At 43.7% G+C, this 21,511-nt stretch overlaps 1 protein-coding gene across 3 annotated transcripts in view; it reads left to right on the top strand.

The window, feature by feature from the left end:
- PIEZO2 (piezo type mechanosensitive ion channel component 2) overlaps nt 1-21,511 on the top strand; it is a 245,990-nt gene that overhangs the window by 134,033 nt on the left and 90,446 nt on the right. For all 3 annotated transcript variants that reach the window (XM_081561679.1, XM_081561678.1, XM_081561677.1), the window contains exons 6-7: nt 12,486-12,696; nt 13,946-14,159. In XM_081561679.1, coding sequence (XP_081417805.1) covers nt 12,486-12,696; nt 13,946-14,159 — 425 coding nt within the window. The remainder of the gene's footprint in view (nt 1-12,485; nt 12,697-13,945; nt 14,160-21,511) is intronic.

Raw genomic sequence — 21,511 nt, 5'->3', positions numbered from 1 at the left:
CGTGTGGTCCTCATGCATGTGCATTTTCACCCACACTCGGCCACGAGGAAACAAGTCCGGGGACATGAGGGCTGCCCTGTGAGAGGCATTAACCCTAAGGTCCTGGGCCTGACCTGGTGTCTCTTCATTACCATCCACCCTTAACTCACACTGGGAACCTTTCAAGTTCGTGTCATGGTCTGTGTTCTAAATACTTAGTTACTGCAACATTCTTAGAGAAGAAACACCTGGCAGTTGTCAGAGGAAAAAAAAAAAGTAATTTTACCCTGAAGGAAGTTTCCAGTCTGTGCACCTTGCTATCTTGAGTCAGTGGTTAAATCTGCATGCTTCTGTAGAGGTATTTTTTAAAGTACTCTGGAGAAAAAATACATGCATTTGGAAAAGTGTAAGACTGAGTAAATGTTTGTGAATTTTCAGCTGGATCAGGAGACGCGTCAGATTTCACTCCATGGCGAATGGAAGCGGGAGACAGCGGTCGCTCTGTCCCTGACCTGTTTGTTCTAATAACTGTACTTTGTCGTATGAGTCTAGGTAACAGTGACTTCAAAAGTAATCGATCTGGTAATTAAAAGATCAAATTTACAGGAAAAAAAATTCCTTAAAAGACTGTATTTGGACATTTGACCCAAGACACTTGTAACTACTGAGTGTTTCATTCATAAACTTTGGCAAGAAATTAAACCTATAAAACTGAAGTTAGTTGAAATTACTTATATTGAGAATGGTAACCACGATGGCATCAAAGAAAGAAAGTTCTCAGTTATGGCAAATAATGTGTGTGCTTCACAAATGAATAGCATTTTCCCTTGATATTTATTAGAATACAACAATGAAGAAAGAGTGAATATGATTCCATAAACCTCTGCAGACTAGAAATGATGGTATTGCCTAAAAGCCTTGTGAGTAAAAAACATACAATCCTGTGGCATGTGCATATTCCACTGTTTTTAAGGTAAACGTTAAAAAGAGTACATGGTGTAAAATATCATTACAGCAAGGTCATAACTACCTATCTCTTGCATTCAAGTTCACAAACTGTACAACATTTGTCAGTGTCCTAGAAATAGAACTATGAAGGTGCTTTTTATTCTGGTTAAGACAGAATTTAAAATTTTAACCTCTGCTTTTACATTTGAAATTTCTTTTATAGTATTTACGGTTTTGAAAAATCATATGGCTTAAACAATCACCTGTTTTTTCCAGATGCAGTGAAAATAAATCCATTAACTCAAGCTCTCCGAATTTAGGGCTTTTCATTATTATTTTTTATAAGGCAAGATTTGTTTTCAGTTCTCCTCATATTGTAGATGGAGGGTAAGGGATAGTTACTATGAACTGAGTGGACTCTGAAGTCAGACTTGGAAGCTGTGTGATGTTGGGAAAATTGTTTATCCTCTTTCTTCTTCTGCAAAGTAGAGATTGTCCTGAGGACTTAATAAAGGGCCACCTGCTTGCCTCCCTCTGCTCTTCTCCAGTTTGAAAGTAAAACAATCGCAAAAATGTCAAATTTAGAGTCTCTTAGAATGAGAGAAAGATAAGTTGGAGGGTGTGTTTGAGGCCAACTCACTCAGTAAAGGACTTCCTTCCTTGCCATCGGTAACGGACAACCATGACTGAATTACAAAGCTTCCTACAGAAAGAATTTCTGTCTCCAGTTCAAACACTGTTTTGCCATAAAACTAGGAAAACCTGCACTGACTACGGAAGATAAGGGATGTTAGGTCAAGGTCACCCATCTGGTGAAGAAGAGACACGACGTCAGTGACTGATACTAAAATCATATTTCCTTCCTGATTCCCCTCGGTTCTCCAAGATGGGCTCACGATAACTCTCTCCCATTTGAAATTTGTTTAAATATCTGCACCCTCTATATTATTGATTACATTATTTAATGATAAAAAGGGGTAGATTCTCTAAGCATTATTTTTGGGGAGTTTTGAAAATGAAAGTGTGAAAGCGTTAGTCCCTCAGTCACGTCCGACTCTTTGCAAATCCATGTATTGTAGCCTGCCAGGCTCCTCTGTCCATGGAATTCTCCAGGCAGAAATACTGGAGTGGGTTGCCATGCCTTCCTCCAGGGGATCTTCCCAATCCAGATATTGAACCGGGTCTCTTGCATTGCAGGCAGATTCTTCACCGTCTCACTCACCAGAAAAACCCTTAATATTGAAAATGCTAAATATCATTACTATAAGGTTGAGTTCCCTCTATGTTAAATTTGTTTGTGCCTGATTTAGATATTAGTTTCCATAGTCTCAGTACATTCCAGCCCCAGGTGGCCCAGGGGAGCAGGCTAGAGTGACTGTCCAGAGATGAACCCAGGAGGAAATTTTTCTTACTGGGGAACCATCTGGCTGGAGTCTGAAAAGAATAGAAATACACAGCCAAAATAAGCAGGAGAATTTATTTTATTTTGAAGTCCCTAGCATACTTCCTGCGACTCGTAAATCTTGGTGATTGTGTTCTAGATTGCTTGGTTTTTGAGGATCCTTTGAAAGGACAGTGTTTGCTGGCATTGCTTCTTCTCTCATTTATCTCAGTGGAGAAATGGCAGATTAATCAACCCTCTGGTGCCTGGGAGAATTGCTTTTCAAATCCAGCTTTGTTTCAGAGTAGCAAGTAATCCCTGGAGAATGCTCAGGACTCTTCCCAAATCTCCATGGACTTGATAATGATAAGTTCACTGTTTTAAAGGGCATCACAAATCCAAGGATTCTCCCGAAAAAAACCCAGTGGGCGTGGAGGGGGGGGAAGAGGCTTTGTCCTGTTCTTGAATTTTACAGAGAGCAAACCTCGGTCAAGAACCAACTCCCCAAGTGCCATGAAAGATTCTTTGCCAACCTACATACTTGTGGTCTTGTTTATTTGTTCCTTTTAATTCAGAAGCAGATTGACAAATCATAACTGAAAGATTCAGATTCTTTTAAAAAAAATGAGTTGCGTTATGAGAGTTAAATTGTGTAGAAAGGTTATCTGTGCAATAAAACACCAATGACATCAGTAATTTCACCAAGTTGATAGTATCTGCATACTTATGTACTTCTAGCTCTTTGTAGCTATTTAATGAGATTCCAGGCTTTATTTTTTTTTTGAAACAAAGAGTAGCTTAATATGAAACCAAATTTATGATAAGTGTTTATTCAAATAGGAATTTTAGTCTTGACTTAGTCTGCTGCAAGTGGCCTCTTCTATATAGTCTAACAAATCCAATATGAATGATATAAAGAATATTTTGGTGTCAGACATAGCCCATCCATTAAGAATCAGGGATGCAGCATTTAAATCTCACTAATGTTATTTAGACATTCTTTCTGAATCTCAAAGCTGCAACCCCTTCATAACACCTAAAGTCCTTTAGGCTACTGTGGTATCTGGCACAGAAATTGGCTATCTGGCCTGTGAGTCTGCATCAGATTTGAAGCTCTAGTTGCTATTTTTTTGAGAGCAAGAAACAAAGAATGGAAGAAATCAATCTCTTTATTAATGACTAATAAAGAGTGTAGTATAATTAATATATTATAGCATATATTAATTATATTAATCATTAGGCATCTGCTCAGTCCCCACACGAGATCTAGTCCAGAGTCACCTGCTTAACATCCTCTAGATCCTGGTTTTCCATCTCAGACTCTTGTCATCCCTCTCTGTTGGTCTTCGGTTACAGACATCATTACTGACCCTGAACCGCCCATTTTCTCTGATCATAACCAGCTAAATTTAGCTCTTCTGACTGCTGTTCCTTCTCTAGAAATGAAGAATTCAGGGAGTGATGACAAAAAGCCACAGTTTTGAGGACATATAGACTGCTCCTGTTGCTTAAAAGTGTCCATAAAGGTTCAGGACCCAAATAATTTCTTGTGATGAACTAAGATGCAAAGAAAATGCATGCCTTTGTTATTGAAATGTCAAAAAGTTGAGCAGTGCAGTGGACCTGGAATCCACTGCTTTCCTTTCCCATCCCTCCATCCACCCCACTGTCCATCCATCTGTTTCGCCCTCTAGTCAGAACTTTTTACGGAGCCTGTGCTCTGCTTAGAGCACTGTGCCAGTTCTAGGGTGGAATGAGTGTTTCATTAATTTTGAATTTATTTCTGCATATGGTATGAGAATGGTCCAGTTTCATTCTTTTGCAGGTAGCTGTCCAGTTTTCCCAACAGCACTGAAGAGACTGTCTTTTCTCCATTGTACATTCTTGCCTCCTTTGTCATAGATTAACTGACCATAAATAGGTGGGGTTTTTTTCTGGGCTTCCTATTGTGTTCCATTGATCTCTGTGTATGTATTTTGTCCCAGTACTATTCTGTTTTGATTTCTGTAGGTTTGTAATATAGCTTGAAATTAGAGTATGATACCTCTTATTTTTGTTCTATCTCAAGATTGTTTTGGCTCTTTGGGGATTTTTGTGGTTCCATAAAAACTCTTAGGATTTTTTGTTTTAGTTCTGTGAAAAATGCCACTGCTACTTGGTGTGTGTGTGTGTGTGTGTGTGTGTGTGTGCTTACTTATGTCTGACTCTTTGTGACCCCATGGAGTGTAACCCTCCATGCTCCTGTATCCATGGAGTTCTCCAGGCAAGACTAGGCGAGAATACTGGAGTAGTCATTCCCTTCTCCAGTGGATCTTCCCAACCCAGGGATCAAACCTGGGTTTCCTGCATTGCAGGCAGATTCTTTACCATTTGATATTGCATTGAATCTATGAGTGGTATGGCCATTTTAGCAATGCTAATTCTACCAATCCTTGACCATAGTATATCTTTCCGTTTATTTGTGTCATCTTCATTTTCTTTCATCAATATCTTACAGTTTTCAGAGTATAGGTCTTTAATCTCCTTGGTTAAATTTATTCCTAGGTATTTTATTGTTTTTGATGCAATTATAAGCAGGATTGCTTTCTTAATTTCTTCAGCACCGACTGTTTCTTTTTTCATATATTCGAAGTCTTTGTTGAAGTTCTCACTGTATTCATCCTTCTCCCAAGGTCAGGGAGCATCTTTTGACCATAGCTTTGAATTCTTTGGACTTCCCTGGTGGCTCAGGTGGTAAAGAATCTGCCTGCAATGTGGGAGACCTGGGTTCTATCCCTGGGTTGGGAAGATCCTCTAGAGAAGGGAACAGCTACCCAGTCCAGTATTCTGGCCTGGAGAATACTATAGACAGAGGAGCCTGGTGGGCTACAGTCCATGGGGTCGCAAAGAGTCAGACACTACTGAGTGAGTGAATTTCACTTCACTTGAATTCTTTATCAGAGAGATTACTTATTTCCATATCATTAAGGTCTTTTTCTGAGGTTTTGTCTTGTTTTTAAGGTATTTGTCTTGTTTTTTTTCTTTTAAACATATTTCCGCATTTTGCTGACTCTCTGTTTCTATGAAGTAGGCAAAACCGCTGCCTCTCAGTCTTGAAGGCGTGGCCTTGTGTAGGTGATAATCCTTCTTCAACCTTTACTTAGCTCATCTGTCTGTGCTAAGTCACTTCAGTTGTGTCTGACTCTTTGTGACCCCATGGACTGTAGCCCACCAGGCTCCTCTGTCCATGGGATTCTCTAGGCAAGAACACTGGAGTGAGTTGCCATTTCCTTCTCCAGAGGGTCTTTCTAACCCAGGGGTAGAGTCTGTATTTCATGTCTCCTGCATTGGCAGGTGGGTTTTTTACCACTAGCGCCACCTTAGCTTGGCTATCTCTCAAATCTTTGTAGTTATCTATACACCTAATTTATCCCTGAAGCGGCCCTGTTGTGGAGGGCATGTTGGGACCTGTCAGTGCTTGATGGGGTAGAGATTCTCCTTCAGCACTCAGGTTGAAGCCAGGTCTTCAGACAGCAGCAGCTTCTAAAGCATGGAGACACATACAGTCCTGGGGCCGCGATTGTAATTCCTGCTGCTCTCCAGATGTAGGATCTGGAGGTGTCCTCTGGGCAACAGTTGGAGAAATTGGGACTCTTGAGGGTTACACAAGCTCCATCTGGAGTCTGGCTGAGCAGCAGCAAAGCCACGGGGGTTCGAGGATGATGTCTCATGGCTCATTTCCCCGGGGACCCCTCCTTCACCACCAGGTGTGAGGGAAACTTGAGGCTCTAGGTTCCACAGATGGATCTTTTTCACAAGAAGCTTGGGGTTGTGTTTGTCTGCTGTCCTGCGGTGCCTGGGGGTGGTGGCATGATAAGAGCTCTCTCTCCGGTTGTTACTGTCCCGTGGGGCTCAGGGTCTCCAGTCCTACTGGCCACCAGGGCATGTCCCCGTATGCACTGTGTATGCTCCTGCTGAACTCAGCCAGAGGGGTGGGGGCCAGACTTGCTCCCTTGCTTTGGGAAGACAGGGGGAAAATGACTTGACAGGTGGGAGCACAATGGTACCTCAGTCTCTGGGCAGCGTCTTCCTTCACCGACCCTCCAGTAGATGTCTTTGGATTCGTGAATGACTGTCCCTTACACACAGGCTCAGCAGGTGTCACACTGTGGGCATTTCACCTCTCTTGAGGCAAGTTCAACCTTGTGCCTCCCCAACCTGCCTAGGTGTGGCCCTTCCTGTGCTCTGCTGTGGACCAGGTGTTCAGCTAGTTCTCAGGTCCTTTCCGGGGGAAATCGACCCGTGTGTAACTGCATATTTGTAGTTATGTCCTCCCATGAACATATTTATCATGTCCGTGGGAGGAGGTGGGTTCAGGCTCTTCCTTCCTCACCACCTTGAACTGACCTTGACCTGGTAGTTTGTAAAGGTCCAGGTGCAGACTGCATCCCAGATATGTTCAGTCAGAATCTCTGGGAGGGAGGCGAATGTGTGGTGGTACCAGGATTGTCTTATTAAAGCTCCCCAGGCCTGCGGTCCTGGCTAGCCTAGCGGGTTGCTGCTCGCTAACTTGGTCTGTCTTAGCCTGTCCTTTATTGAACTTGTATTGCTCTGTAGGAGGTGGTTGAAAGCATACATCTCTATACTCATGCTTCCAAATGGAACAGGGAACAATTTAACTGTGCTTATACATTTGGAAAAGTAATCTTCCTAAAACAAGCTTAGTAACAGAATAAAATCTTGGCTTTGTCTGCACGATGCTGTCACAATAGGCTTACGTGATGAACGTGACCCCTGCCAGCATGGCTTCAGAGCTGTGTCCATGGGGACACTGTGGAGGATGGTGGACGTTTGTCTTTGGCGATGAGTCACAGCACTTGCCTCTTCCTTCCATGGACTCTTCTGTTGAGATGACTCCACTCCATGAAGACAAATTGTTAACTTTCAATAATAAACAATGAGTAAATAACTTGCAACATTTTAGGAAAGTGCTCCCTTTGCCTCTGGATCTGCTAGCTCATTATCTGTGCCTCTGATGCTCTCCCATCAAAGCGTCTTTTTGAGCATGGTTTAAGCCACAAGGAAGAGGAGGATGGAGTCCATGGTCTGAGGAGCTCTGGGCTTACATCTTAAGTTTGTCTGAAATCGGAAGGAGATTCCATTAGATAAATTACCTCAATTGTTTTCCAGTCAAGGGAGTCTGCCTAGCATCCAACTCAAACACAAGGCTTCCAGGTAGGGTGAGTTTGTCCATGGTTGCAGGTATCAGGAAGAGCATGGGTTCTAAGCTGGCTGCTTCTACATCATCTCATGCAGCCCTTTAATCAGATAAGTTCCTGGGACTCACTCCTGGAATTCCTGATTCAGGAACTGTGAGGTGGAGCCTGGTAGTCTAGCCTCTTAAAGAGCCCCTGGTGAGCCTTGGATTTAGTCCAAGACAGGTAGACTCATTTAGTGCTTGGGGATAAGGAAAAATGAATGTCTGGGTTCTACTAGAAATAATTGATGGTGTCTTCCTGGTCCAGAACTGAGGGGGAGTAACTGCTAATGCTTAACTGCTGGGGACGAGGCTGCAGGGTTAGACGCGGTGATGGGATCAGGCATGGAAGCTTGGGTCCAGGCTCAGGGAACCATGCTCAGTTGACTCCATAGCACTTCGGGTGTCCTCACGTGACATCAGATGCTACCTGAGCACATCTGGCACATTTTGAAGTCAGAAACTTTTAAATAAGATGAGTCAAAGCACTTACATTTCTTTACATAAGCTATAGACTTCAACCTAGACAATGCTGATATGTAATATTTTATTAGGCTTTTTAAACTATAAAGGCTTTCTTTATCTTTCATTTCTAAGATAGCTCAAGAACTAGAAAAATAAATCTTTGTTTACAGCTACTCCTTCTTATGAAGAAACTGAAAGACAAAATTTAAGTATGCTTCTCCAGGCAAGAATACTGGAGTGGGTTGCCATTCCCTTCTCTAGGAGATCTTCCCGACCCAGGGATGGAACCCAGGTCTCCTGTATTGCAGGCGGATTCTTTATCAGATGAACCACCAGGGAAGCCCTTCCCAGGTGGCGCTAATGGTAAAGAACCTGCCTGCCAATGCAGAAGACTATAGGAAACAGGAGTTCAATCCCTGGGTCGGGAAGATCCCCTAGAGGAGAGCATGGCAACCCACTCCAGTATTCTTGCCTGGAAAATCCCATGGACAAAGGAGCCTGGCGGACTACACCCCATGGGGCCGCAAAGAGTCAGACAGGACTGAAGCGACTTAGCATGCATTCCTTCTTAGCTCCAAGGCCAGGATCCAGTTGAGTTCCAATGTGGGTACAGATTTCAGCTGCAGCAGCCCAGCCTGCTTGCTGGTGAGTGAGCCAAGGGGCTTCCAGCATGTTGGTGTTTACGCTGCTCCAGGTGGATCTTTTCAGGGAGAAGACCAGCCTGACATGACTAATGGCACTTCTGGCCCCAGTTGGGATGGTGGGGCTCACTTTTGGCTCCCTCTCAGTTTGGCAGGTTTAGAAAGTGTTTTCAACTGAAAGCCCCAGGGATTCCAGTACAAAAATGCTGAAAAACCTCAAGTACACTGGTCTGTTTATAAAAATCACAGGGTCCCTGTCCCGCCCGGGAGAGGTCAGGGAAATGCATTCATCTAAACTAGAGAAGGTTCTTGACTAGAGATTTCTATCTGATTTAATCTACATCCGTAGCAATTCCGTAATTGAGCAATAAGTCATTTATTGTGAAAGTTAGGAGTGTGTTTCTGACTGTGACCCAGGCAACTCTAGCTGTGTTCCTTCTCTCTGTCTCCTTGGTCAAGTTCAGAGACTGAAGGTTTTGGACTAATTTTCTTCCTCTAGAGGCATTTTTAGGATGTTGCCCACCTGCTGTGCAAGGAGTATTAAGCAGCAAATGCCCATGTGTGTGGTGATGTGGGTGTCATAGCAACAGCATCCCTGGATCAGTCCCCACAGCAACTCAGCTTTGGGAGATGGAGAAGTTGAAAGAAAGCTGGCCTGGGAGCCGGGGCCTTGTACGCTGGAGAGGGACTTCTGCAGTGTGGGGACAGCACATACCAAGGCAGAGAGCCTGTGGATTCCAGGTTCTCTACACGGTTCCCTGTGTGTGATGTTTCTGGGCCAAGAGATGAGGATAAAGTTGGAGAGAGAGACTGGTCCCAGGCGTGGCAGCTCCAACAGGTAGGCAGCTCTGTGTTCTCTCCAGGTCACCTCATCAGAACCCACTCTGACAGTGAGCCTCAGGTAGAGCTCTCCAATTCTCACCTCTGTCCACATTCCAGGTTCCTCACTAGCTGCCCCCGTGATACCTCCACCTTAGAACTGGCTTCCCAACTTGCTCCATGACTGGTCATCCTGATCTCATCCACAAAGACAAGAGCTCCCTCTGATTCTCCTTCACCCCTCCCCCTACCATGTGAAATTTACCAGCCAGGGTCTGCTGACTGGACTTAGGAGATGCTCGCCCATGACGTGGACCCTCTTCAGCTCCACTCTCCACCCCCTCTTCTGCCAGCACAGCCTCCTGGCTGCAGGACCCCCTTGCTGTTCCCCCACTGCAGCCGCTGGAGTTGCTCTAGGAAAGACATCCCGTTGTCCCCCTCACTGGGTGGAGTGGTTGCCGATCAGAGTCCTCTTAGCTTGGGTTCAAGAGAAGTGAAGCGTTGGACAAGTCCTACTCTGAGTCCAGCCACCTCTCGGAGACTTTTGCTTTGAAACTCCCTCTGTAGGTGACACAGGGCAGGGGGTGGTGGGCTTTCCTCCAGGTACCCCAGCTCTGCAGCTCTCCCATCATCCCAGGCGGGGGTTGAGCACCTGAGCACAGGTGGGGCTGCTGGTGTTGCACTGACTGGAGCTCAGCCCTCATGTCTCTACAACATGGGATGCAGGGGCATCAGCTGACAGTGAGGAGGAGGAGCAGGTAGAAGAAGAAGTGGGTCTGGGGATATGCCATGGAGGCTTGGCCAGCCCTTCCTGCTGCCTGGAAGGCTCTGGCTAGAATTTCCCCATGGCTGGTGACTCTGTGACATTCAGAGCTCAGCTTAAATGTCACCTCCTCAGAGAGGCTCCCCCTGAACTCAGAATCTAAAACAGCCGCCCTGACTCCCTCAATCACATTACTCTGTTTTAATTCTTGGAATAGCAAGTGTTGCTGTGAGATATTTAGTAGTTGACTTATTTGTATCTCTTACTAGTGTATGTGCTCTTCTGTCTCTTGCTAGTGACACTGAGATATACTGGGCTCTGAGCAGATTGAAAAATCTTCATGCATAAGCCTGAGACATTCTTCTTCCTTCTGGAAAAAGTACAAATGTGCTGAGATGAAATACAGTATAATGCAAAACCCAATTTGGGTATATGGACTTGAATAGCCTGGGATTACATCCTCGTGTGTATGTGTGTGTGTGTGTTGTGTGTATGTATGTATGGTGTGCGTGTGTGTCTTTGTGTATGTGTGTGTGTGTGTATGCACGCGCACAGGGGTGGGAGTGCATCCTGTAGCCTTGGCTTCATCAACAGCCAATGAAAGTCCCAAATGGCCTGTACCTACCTAGGCAAACAGCAGGTCTGAGCCCTCAGGTCACTCAGCACTTACTGAGCTGTGCACCAGCCTCTCCTCCAGTCAGATGGAAGTTCAGACACCAGCAGTGAATATTATGTAATTCTGAATTAAGCATATCAAGAAATATATATATATATATATAAAAATATATATCTGAAAAAAACAAAGACACTAATTGGAAAAGAAATAGGTACCCCAGTGTTCACAGCAGCACTGTTTATGACAGCCAAGACACAGAAGCAACCTAAACGTTCATCTACAGAAGAATGGATAAAGAATACATGGTAAGTGTATACATATATATATATATATATACACACACACATACACATACATACACACACACAATGGAATATTACTCAGCACAAAATGAAATAATGCCATTTGCAGCAACATGGATGGACTTGAAGGGAATTATGCTTGGTGAAATAAGTCAGAGAAAGATAAGTACTGTTTGATATCACTTATATGTGAACTATAAAAAATACAACAACCTAGTGAATGAAACAAAAAAGAAGCAGACATGCATACTTAGAGAACACACTAGTAGTTAGCAGTGGGGTAGGGGAAAAAAGACTTATTATGGAATTAGATGAAATCATATATGTGAAATCTTTGAAACTGTAAAGCACCATAGAGTTTAAAGGACCTTTCATTCAATAAAAATATTTTTAAAAAAGAACCTTTAAAATGGGAAAATGAAGCAAACGGGTACTGCTTGGACTCGATGTCTGATCTGAGCCTCAAGAGTTGTCTGACTGCAGAAGCTGCTGTCTTTTCAAGATGAAGCCTGTCCTGCATCTGAGACAGGCTCCTTTTGTCTTAAGGGAATGGTTTATATTTATAATTCCTTAAAAATGTCCTAACCCTTCCAGGGAAAAATTGTAATTATCCAAAAAAATTCTTATGTATTCTTTAAAAATGAACAAAAAAAGCCCATGGTATACACAGTTTAAAATAATCCATGTACGTGTGTATGTGCTGTGCATGTATTTCCTTCTGAATCTCTAGTGATGGTCCTGAGGTCCCACGTGGCCTGGGATTGGACCTGTGCACGATTCTCTAAAAGGATGAGATAGGAAGCGGCTGTTTATTTAGCCAGTAGCTGGGACCACTCGTCCTCCCACGGGCAGGAAATACTAAAATAGTGAACAAAGATAAACTCCAGAAAGAAAAGGGATTTCCTCAGCGCTGATCTGGCCCATCCTTTCCGTTTAAGCCCATTCATCAAACTTCCCATCACCTTAGTGGCACACTAAGTAAATCTGAGGAACCAAACCCAGATTGCTGCAAGCTAAGTTATGAATAGGTGTTTCAGACAGTTTTGGCTTCTGTGTGTAAAATAAAATGAGCTCATGTAGGTGAGATGACCTGCCGTTGGGGACCCTATGATTAGCGATGCTTCCTGTTTATGCCTTGAAGAAAGATCAAAGTTCTTTGGGCTTCACACAGGGACCACCAGAGACCTGAGGGGGCTTATGTGGTTGAGTGGTAGTCTACATTTTTTCCTCATTTCTGAAATTCACCTCACTGACCTACTGGTAAATTACAAACCATATAATATTCTGGGTGGATAGGCAGAGACTGTAGTGTTTTCTGTTTTTTCATTTATTTAGGCTGGAGGAGAAAAAATAGACTCCGAAGAGGCCCTGATCTATGAAGAGGACTTAGATGAAGGAGACGGTGCTGAAGGCGACTTGGAGGAAAGCGCGAAATTAAAACTCTTCCGCAGGCTGGCCTCTGTGGCCTCAAAGCTGAAGGAGTTTATTGGCAACATGATAACCACTGCGGGGAAGGTTGTTGTGACGATTTTACTGGGTTCATCAGGTGAGAACCTCCAAGTCCTGGGGCACACAGGGAGCGAGGTGGCGAATGATGAAAGAAGGAAACAGTTCTATTCCGCGGGAACAAAATCATAACTGTAGCTTTTGTGAAACTGGCCACGTGTACAAACCACACACACACACACACACACACACAGACGTAGCTTTTCCCGTTCAGTTGCAGGTTTTATGTATTAGGTGGTTTCTGTTAACCTCTGTAAAGCAGGCTTTTCCCTTAACAGTTAGGTGGCGTTGTTTTCTACGTGACCAACAGAACCACTGTTCACCTCCCTCAGAGCCTGTGGGTGGTGATCTGTGACAAGGAACCCTTTTCTGTCCCCATCCAGAGCTACACATGGGCTTTCGGAAGCTTGTCTGTTTACACCGAGTCATTAGGTCTCTTAATTTAACTCTTCAGGATAGAGTGTTTTTCTTCTCCGGTTAGATGGTAATCTCCCAGCACACACGCCCACTTCCTCTCCCTGTTGGCTGCAGGCTGCTCCTTCCATAAAAACCTTATCTCCATCTTTGCCCCGTCGGCATTGCCCCAGAGCTGCTGCGAACTTGATTCCATCCTGCTTCTGTGAAGTTTCATGAGATGAAGCAACTGTTTTTCCACAGGAGAGTTAAAAGATAGAAAAGTGAAGAGTATTTCTCAAGAAAGTAACTCAGAACTTTAATGAGAAGTTGTTTCAAAATGCTCCCTGCAAAGTTTTTAAATGCCTATGAAGGAATAATTTCATTTAACATTTCCACTTTTAGTGATAGAGCAAATCACATTTTGTCGGGCAGGACAAAGATTTAGTGAGGTTTTATCTGCCACTGAATGCAATATTATCATGAACCCTCGTCAACAGACAAGCAAAAGTAAATCATTATTTTAAAAATTTATCGAGGACAGAACGGACATACAGTATTCCTGAAAAACTGGAGGAGAAATAGATGGAAACAGGCAAGTAAACATGATATATTCTACTGGTTGGAGGAGTGAATGTTTGTTGTCGGGGCTCAAGTGCCACAGGTAGGATTTCTTCATCATCTGATATTTCCCCATGTTTACAGATTTCACTTTACATGTGCCTTTTTTTCACAATACAAATAGCACTAATTCTGATTTCATCAAGAGAGTGTGATGAATTTCACTATAAGCATAGGAGGAATTCCTCATCATCCCCAACAGTGACGGCGGCTGAGCGGTGCGGGGTTTCTTCCTCGCCAGGTTTCTCACGCGTGCCCCTCCCCCGCCCCCTCAGGGATGATGCTGCCCTCTCTGACCTCGTCGGTGTACTTCTTCGTGTTCCTGGGCCTGTGCACCTGGTGGTCCTGGTGCCGGACCTTCGACCCCTTGCTGTTCAGCTGTCTCTGCGTCCTGCTGGCCATCTTCACCGCGGGACACCTGATCGGACTCTATCTGTACCAGTTTCAGTTCTTCCAGGAAGCCGTTCCCCCCAACGACTACTACGCCAGGTAAGAGGCATCGCTGGACATTTGACGATTCCGTAAGGTAATCCTCGAGCCCTTGGGAGGACCTTACCGGGCCCTGAGCATCTGCTAAGTTTCTTCTGATTGCCCACTGGTGGGTCAGCCGGGCTTTGGTGTGGATGGGGACACGGTCTCTACCTTGACTGTATTGGCCACACAGGCTGGAGGGAAGAGGTGTTGCTTCAGGTGGGGGTGCTGCTGGGTTGAAGCGGAGGGAAGCTGCTGTTTGCAGCGAAGAGCAGACACACGGTCTCGGTTGAGGAAGGAGACCAGGGAGAATGTTTTACAGCAAAGAATAAGGACATGTCAGAGCATCCATGGGAAGGAGCTCTTGAGGGTAAACAGAGGACAAATTGAGGGTAAAAAAGAACTGAGTGACCATAGAAATGTAAAAGTAAAAACGCATTGAGTCCATGGTGTGTGTGTCTATCTGTGAGAGAGAGAGAGAGAGAAAGAGGTGAGAGAGAGAGATTTTATGTGCTTCAGTTGAAGTTGACTATTATCCCAAAGTCTTATATGAAAATGAGAATTCAAGGTAAAGAACCCAGCATTTATTTTGACTTTTTGGAAGGAATTCTAGGCTGTTCTCAGTTAATGAGGGAAAACTCCTCCTGACAGGATGTCACTAGCTAATGAAGGGAAAGGAGTGCTAGAATTAGAAAACTACCGTTTACCAATTCTTCATGAGATACTTAAATCTATTCACAAATTGAAACCATGACTTAAAGAGGCTTCTGGGATGAAGATTGTTTGCAAGGATGAAGAGTGTAAGCTTGCTGATCATTTGCTAATTGCAAAGGGAAAAGCCCCTTCTGGGGTAGTCAGCACCTTGACCAGTTGATCCAAGCAAACTTTACCAGAGTGGGATCCCTTTGACCTTTTAGACTTCTAGGCTGGATGCAGTGTGGGGAGCGAGGCACTGTATTGTTAAGGCTTTAGACCTAACCTCCAATTTCCAGGAAATATAAGGGGCAGGAATGTGGTTTAATTGACTCCACAGGGAAGCAGTCATTAAATCTGGAATGTAGAATGTAAGGGAAGTGACCTGGTCTCTTCAAAAATCAGCATTCTGAAAAAGAAGTGTGTATGGAGGGTGTGGGCAGAGACCATTCTACTTCAAAGGAGAAGCAAGGAAGCCTGCAGACAGATGAGAAGTCCAACTCTGGATCATATCCGGGTTTAAGGACAAATCCTTTTGAGATTAAATGGGGAAATTTCAATATTCACTGGTTATTAGCTGATAGTACAGACTTCCTGTTAGTTCTTAGGTGCATGGTTGTATGTGGATATCTGGGAAAATGTCATTATTTTAGAAGATACGGGGTGAATTCTTTAGGATACATGGACATGAAAAACAGAGAAGCCAACACATGGAAACACCTAGGTGTTCGTTGATGGACGAATGACAAAAGAAAGAATAGTATACATATATAAGGAATGTTCTGGGAAGGAAATGGCAACCCACTCCAGCATTTTTGCCTGGGAAATCACATGGACGGAGGAGCCTGGCAGGCTACAGTCCGTGGGGTCGCAAAGAGTTGGACACGACTGAGCGCCTAAGCGCAGCACACAATGAATGTTACTTGGCCGTGAAAAAGAAGGATGTCCTGCTATTTGCAACAACCTGGATGAACCTGGAGGGCATTTTGCTGAGTGAAAGAAGTCAGAGAAAGATGAATACTGTATGATCTCACCCCTTATGTGGCATCTAAACAGAAAGTCAAACCTAAAGAAACAGAGAGTGGAGTGACATAAGCTAAGCGCTGAGGGTGGGGAGTATAGGTAGAGGTGGAAAAAGGTACCATATTTTCAGGTATGAGATTAGTAAATTCTGAGGCTCTGTATACAGGGGCACTGTAATAGTAGCACTGCATTGTAATAACATTGTACTGACATGTGCTGAGAATAGATCTTAAACCTTCATACCACAAAAAAAGAAAAGAAAATGAGTAGCTATGTGAAATGATTATTAACTTGATTGAGGTGCTATGCATTATTTTACAGTCTATGCTTATATCAAATCATCATGCTGTACACTTTAAATATACTACAATTTCACACGTCAATTGTACCTCAGTAAAGCTGGGGGGCACTGAGAAGTCTCTTTAATGATGCGGATTTACATAATATTTATTTTAAGCAGAAGTGGATACATACAAAATTTCAGAGCAGACATTAGCTCTAGGCTTAGTGAGTCTTTTAGTTTCTTCTAGATATATAATTTTTGGTTTATTGAACACATATAGAAAAATATTTTTACTGTTGCAAGATTGTTAGTTTCAGACTAAATAAATATTTCAGTTCTCCTAAAAGTTTAATTTTTGGTTTTATTGAACACTTAGAGCAGAAAGTTTTGCACTGTTGGACTTTTAAGGGATGATTTAATTGGAAATGTACGTTGTATACCTTCTATGGGGGTGTGGTCACTCCACATACCCCAATTTAAGGCTCTTTTCTGCCATCTAGAGACTGATAATGAGAAATAAAAAGACTATTCTGAACCACCTTGAAAACACCTCTTCTGTAAAGGATCAGTTAGTAAATATTTTAGATTTTGCAGGCCTATGGTCTCTGTGACAATTCTTCCAAGAAGCCATTTTAGTGCAAAAGCAGCCCTGTATGAGATTTTAAGGTTTTGGCTAGGTTCTAGCAAAACTGTGGATTGAACTTCAGATTTCAAAATATTTTCGCATTTCATGAAATACTATTTTGATTTTTCCCAACCACTTAAAAATGTAAAAACCATTATTAGCTCACTAGTTATAACAGGTGGTAAACCAGACTTGCCAACCAAGTGTGTGGATAATAGCAGTCCTAATAGTGTAATAACTTACCATCTTAATCTCTCATTGCTGCTGCTGCTGCTAAGTCGCTTCAGTCGTGTCCGACTCTGTACGACCCCATAGATGGCAGCCCACAGGCTCCCCCGTCCCTGGGATTCTCCAGGCAAGAACACTAGAATGGGTTGCCATTACCTTCTCCAATGCATGAAAGTGGGATTGCCACAAACTTAAAATTATGGTTGTAAGTTATTACAGACACTTTAAAGATAATACCTTTAAAAAGTTTAAAAGCTTCATCGCTATACTCTCATAGAGTCATTAGAAGTTGGGTGGTTTATCAGAGTATAGATAGTTTGAGCTAAACAATGCAATATGTATACATTTATATATACACATATACATGTGTGTGTATACACATATGTTTGCATGTAAGCTGCTTTATTGTAGTTTCTTCCTCCATTAACTTGGTGAAAATAGGACATTGCCTTTTAGCCTTTGAAAGCTTGGAAATTTATGTATTTTAAACAATAGCTTTTTCTTAAGGCGTAATTTCAATGCATTGCTATCCACCAACTGAGCTGGCAGAAAACAAACTGGAAACAAGCAGGAAGAAAAAGTCATCCTGTGTGGGCGTTTGTCACAAATTTCATAACCACAGAGACTCCAGCCCATGTATCTAGCTTCGGATGTGGCTGCCCTCAAAACAGTCCAAGTCATTTTTGTCTTCTTGTAAGCTTTCAAATAGGCTTTCTGGTGAAGATTAGCTTTATTTTTAGAATATATTTAGAATACTTTTAGAAATATTGAATTGATTTGTTTATCATTAGGATGCCTGTTGGTGATTGTTTGGGAAAGTATAAAAAAGGATCAGGAAAAACACTTAAAATATAATCCTAACTCCCAGAAATACTGTTCATTTTTGGTCCATATTCTTCCAGTGCTTTTCCTGTGGATAAATGGGCTTTTTACAAACAGACTTTGAATCGTGATGCTTGACGGTTGCACAGTATGGTGCACAGGCTGTTCTATAACTTGCTCTGTGCAACTTCTGCATGTCTTCATGTCATGAAATGTTCCTCTAAAGTGTGATTTTCATGGACCGCAAAGCTTTTGATTGCGTTTGACTGTGTAGCTGTGTTGTAATGTAGTCAGTCCTTGATTTCTGACCCGGGAGATTTAGATTCTTCATTTTTGCTCTCTTGAGCATCCATGTTACTTATGAACTTAGGAAAAACTCATAACGAGCGGAAGCAGCCCCAGGGTCCCTCAGCTGTGTGGGAGCCTCTGCCAGGGTGGCTAGTGCTCTGCCCTGCAGGAGGTCATGGAGGTTTCCCTGGTCCTGGGACCACACGATGCTACTCCACAGGACTGCACACAGGTATTGTGACCTGAAATCTGGCTCCTGTGTGGAGTATACCTCTGCGGGCTCGTGTTTCTCTAGGGCGATGTTTTCTTTCAACCCAAGGGTCCCAAGAGATCATATGATTCCTTCCAACTCCACTCGCAACTGGGTGGAGTTCCTCAAAGGTTCTAGCCAGGGAAGCCTGTGGAGCAGGTGGGCAGGGACCAGTAGTGGACAGGGCGGAAGGGAGACTGGAAGGGCATAGAGAAGGGGCAGGGAGGAGGGCTGCCCGGGGAAAAATCAGTGATTCCCACCTGCTTGTGCACAGAGCTGTCCAAATTTTCCAAAACAAAGTTCAGGGCTCTTTTCTGATAGTTATGAGCTTACCTATGGGAAGGTTGGGCTTCTGTGGTGGCTCAGATGGTAAAGAATCTGCCTGCAATGTGGGAGACTAGGGTTCAATCCCTAGGTTGGGAAGATCCCTTGGAGAAGGAAATGGCTACCTACTTCAGTATTCTTGCCTGGAGAATCCCATGGACAGAGGAGCCTGGTGGGCTACAGTCCATAGGGTCACAAACAGTAGGACATGACTGGAGCAAGTAACACATGGGAAGGTTAAGGCAGAGTGAGTGTAGGATATGAGACACTGGAGTATATGGTTCACATGATTATAAACCATAAAAAATTCAGTGCCCCCTCTTGTGAAGTTGACCCAGCAAAATAAAGCTTTAAAGCTAATCCACATAACTTACAAAAGACAGATAACATACCTCTCAGCACAGTTTGTTTAATGGACTAGAGCCCAGTTCCAACGTATTCTGGCACATCTCCCTAAGGAAAATGGCAGACTAAACAAAATTTGGCTTAGCTAATCCCAAGTATGGGACCTTCCAAAGGTTTTGTGTTTCCTCGGAATTTCTGTAGACAGCAAACACCGTACACTTTGAAGGCCGGGAGGCAAGGGTCAGAGTTCAGAGTCCTGACCTGGGTTCCTCTGTGTGATAAAGCCACCAGTCCCAGCCAGCTTGTGTCCTGTGGGTTTTCTGCACTGAAAGTGTGGGATGTGCAGTGGGTGGAGGACGGCACCGAGGCAGGTGGACCTGACTTGCTCTGTGGTGTCCTTGAATGTAAGCTGAAATGTGTTGAATGCTGTAAACAAACATCTACTCGCTGGTGACTTTACAGAAAGCCAGTTTTAATAGTGTCAACTCACTGTTGACTGTTTCCTTGCAAAGATGATGCTGCAAGTAATTCTGGGGTGAACTCATGTAAAAACAGTCCTGGGCAAAGTGGGGGTGGTGGGAGCGATCCTTGTTTTCTCACCAAAATTATCCGGACAGTCCCAGCAAACATTCCAACGAGGGCCAGGGGGAGGGCTTGGCTGGGGAGTCAGCATCTACTGTTTTCGTAGTCATGACTGAGAACGGTGGAACCTGTAGGCTTTCTTCTTCTGTGTGTCATGAACATTTGTGAACGGTGAGCACTCATATGGGGGTGACTGAATAGCCCTCAAAGTCGCGTCTCATCATCTCTGACTGGCTGTCATTCCAACCTCTGCACTTTCTCTGTGACAGTCACAGTCACTTTCTCCATACTGAAGGGGTTGGACTTCTTTGCTCAAATTCATTTTGTTGTTTTGTTGCTTTTTTTTTTCACCTTAGATCTTGCAATTTGAAAATGAACAAGAATTGTGGGAAGGAATGGGAGAGATTCAGGCCATTCCCTGTGGAGGCAGCATTCTCTATTAAACAAATACACAACTTGTCCCAAGTCGCCCTTTCCATGTCCTATTTCAACAAATCACAGTAAGAAAATGCACTTTGTTTAGTGAAGGAAAAACATGTTTATTCCAGTGTTAAAACAGTGTAAGAAAAGCCAAAGCTTCAAACTTCAGCAATATGTAACCATTCTGTAACAAATAAGAAAAATGAAAAAAAAAAAAACCACTAAAAGTACAGTATTGTTTATTACATTTATCCTGTTCTTACACTAGTCATTAAAATGTCAGTAATGTGTCAGGAGTCATAATGGCCCTGATGCTGTGTCTTTTTCTTCTAGTTTGGAGAAGCCAGTGGGCTCCTAGAAAGTGACACAATGCAGTCACTCTTGTGTTGTGTCTGGTGCCATTGGCTTTGCAGGTGATTGTCTAGTGTGGCTTGTTCTAGTGCGTTTGCAGCCTCACCTGGGACAGCCATGGTGCTGCCTCCTCATCAGAGCCGTCTGAGCCTAGCTATTGGAAACAGCACAGAAAGACGAACTTGTTCTTAATGGAGGCAGGTTGGTGAGAACTTCATCTGAAAGCAGTCCTTTGTGGGGAAAATTAATGTCAAGCAGGTCATTTTCACGCTGAGGAATGTAAATGAACCTGTGGTTAACACTTCCCCTTTTTGTTAAGGGTGTCACCACCAGGTGGTCAATGGCTTAGTTTGCCCAGTTGGTAGGTAACATAACAGCCACCAAACTCTTGTTTCTTTTTGGATTAAGTGATCAATCTCAGACCCACTTCATTTGTGCTCATCTAAAAGGCAAAAACTGGGAACCAAGAGAAACAAATTGACTTTCCACAGATAAATGGAAAATCAATAGCATGTAAATACTTGACCCTCGAATCCACTTGGGGAATCTCCACAACCTGATGGTCACCTGGGGCCGTGAGTGGGTGTGCTGTTGACCCAAGACCCCTGGGAAAGGGGGTCCCGGGGTGGGGTGTCACCCTGCCACCCAAGTGACACCTGGCATCATGTTTAAAGCAGCCACTGCCTCTGACCAGGCAGACGAGCCTCCACACTGGACGTCTGCCCAGCCTGAACCTGAAACCTCCCAGCCTGGGCTTCTGGAAGTGCACCCTCAACCGGCTGTGTCTCGCCTTTGCTCTTGAGCATGCCTCTCAGGAAGGGTCTTCCAGTGTCCAGGAGGGACCCACCCTGTCCTGTGACCTGCTTTCCTTGCTGATCTGGAGGATAGTCAAGCTCTGGAGCTTGCACAGAGCAGCTCACCTGCACGAGTCACCGCAAGTCAGGATCTTTCTGCCCAAGTGCTGTCCCTGCTCTCAAGGATAAAGTGTGGTCCAGTGAACCTTGCCAGGTGAAAAGATGACTCGTTTTACATTTAATCTTTCAAAATATGAAGAGGAATAGAGATTAGGCAGAGTTGGCAGTTGTTTTTTTTTCTACATTTGCTCCAAATGATTAGTATTAATGAACATATTACAA

Source organism: Giraffa tippelskirchi, chromosome 14, assembly GCF_054371585.1.
Source record: "Giraffa tippelskirchi isolate mGirTip1 chromosome 14, T2T-mGirTip1v1.2.pri, whole genome shotgun sequence".
In the NCBI taxonomy this organism is placed as follows: domain Eukaryota; kingdom Metazoa; phylum Chordata; class Mammalia; order Artiodactyla; family Giraffidae; genus Giraffa; species Giraffa tippelskirchi.
The sequence above is the reverse complement of the archived record's forward strand: the minus strand, read 5'-3'. Positions and strand labels throughout refer to the sequence as shown.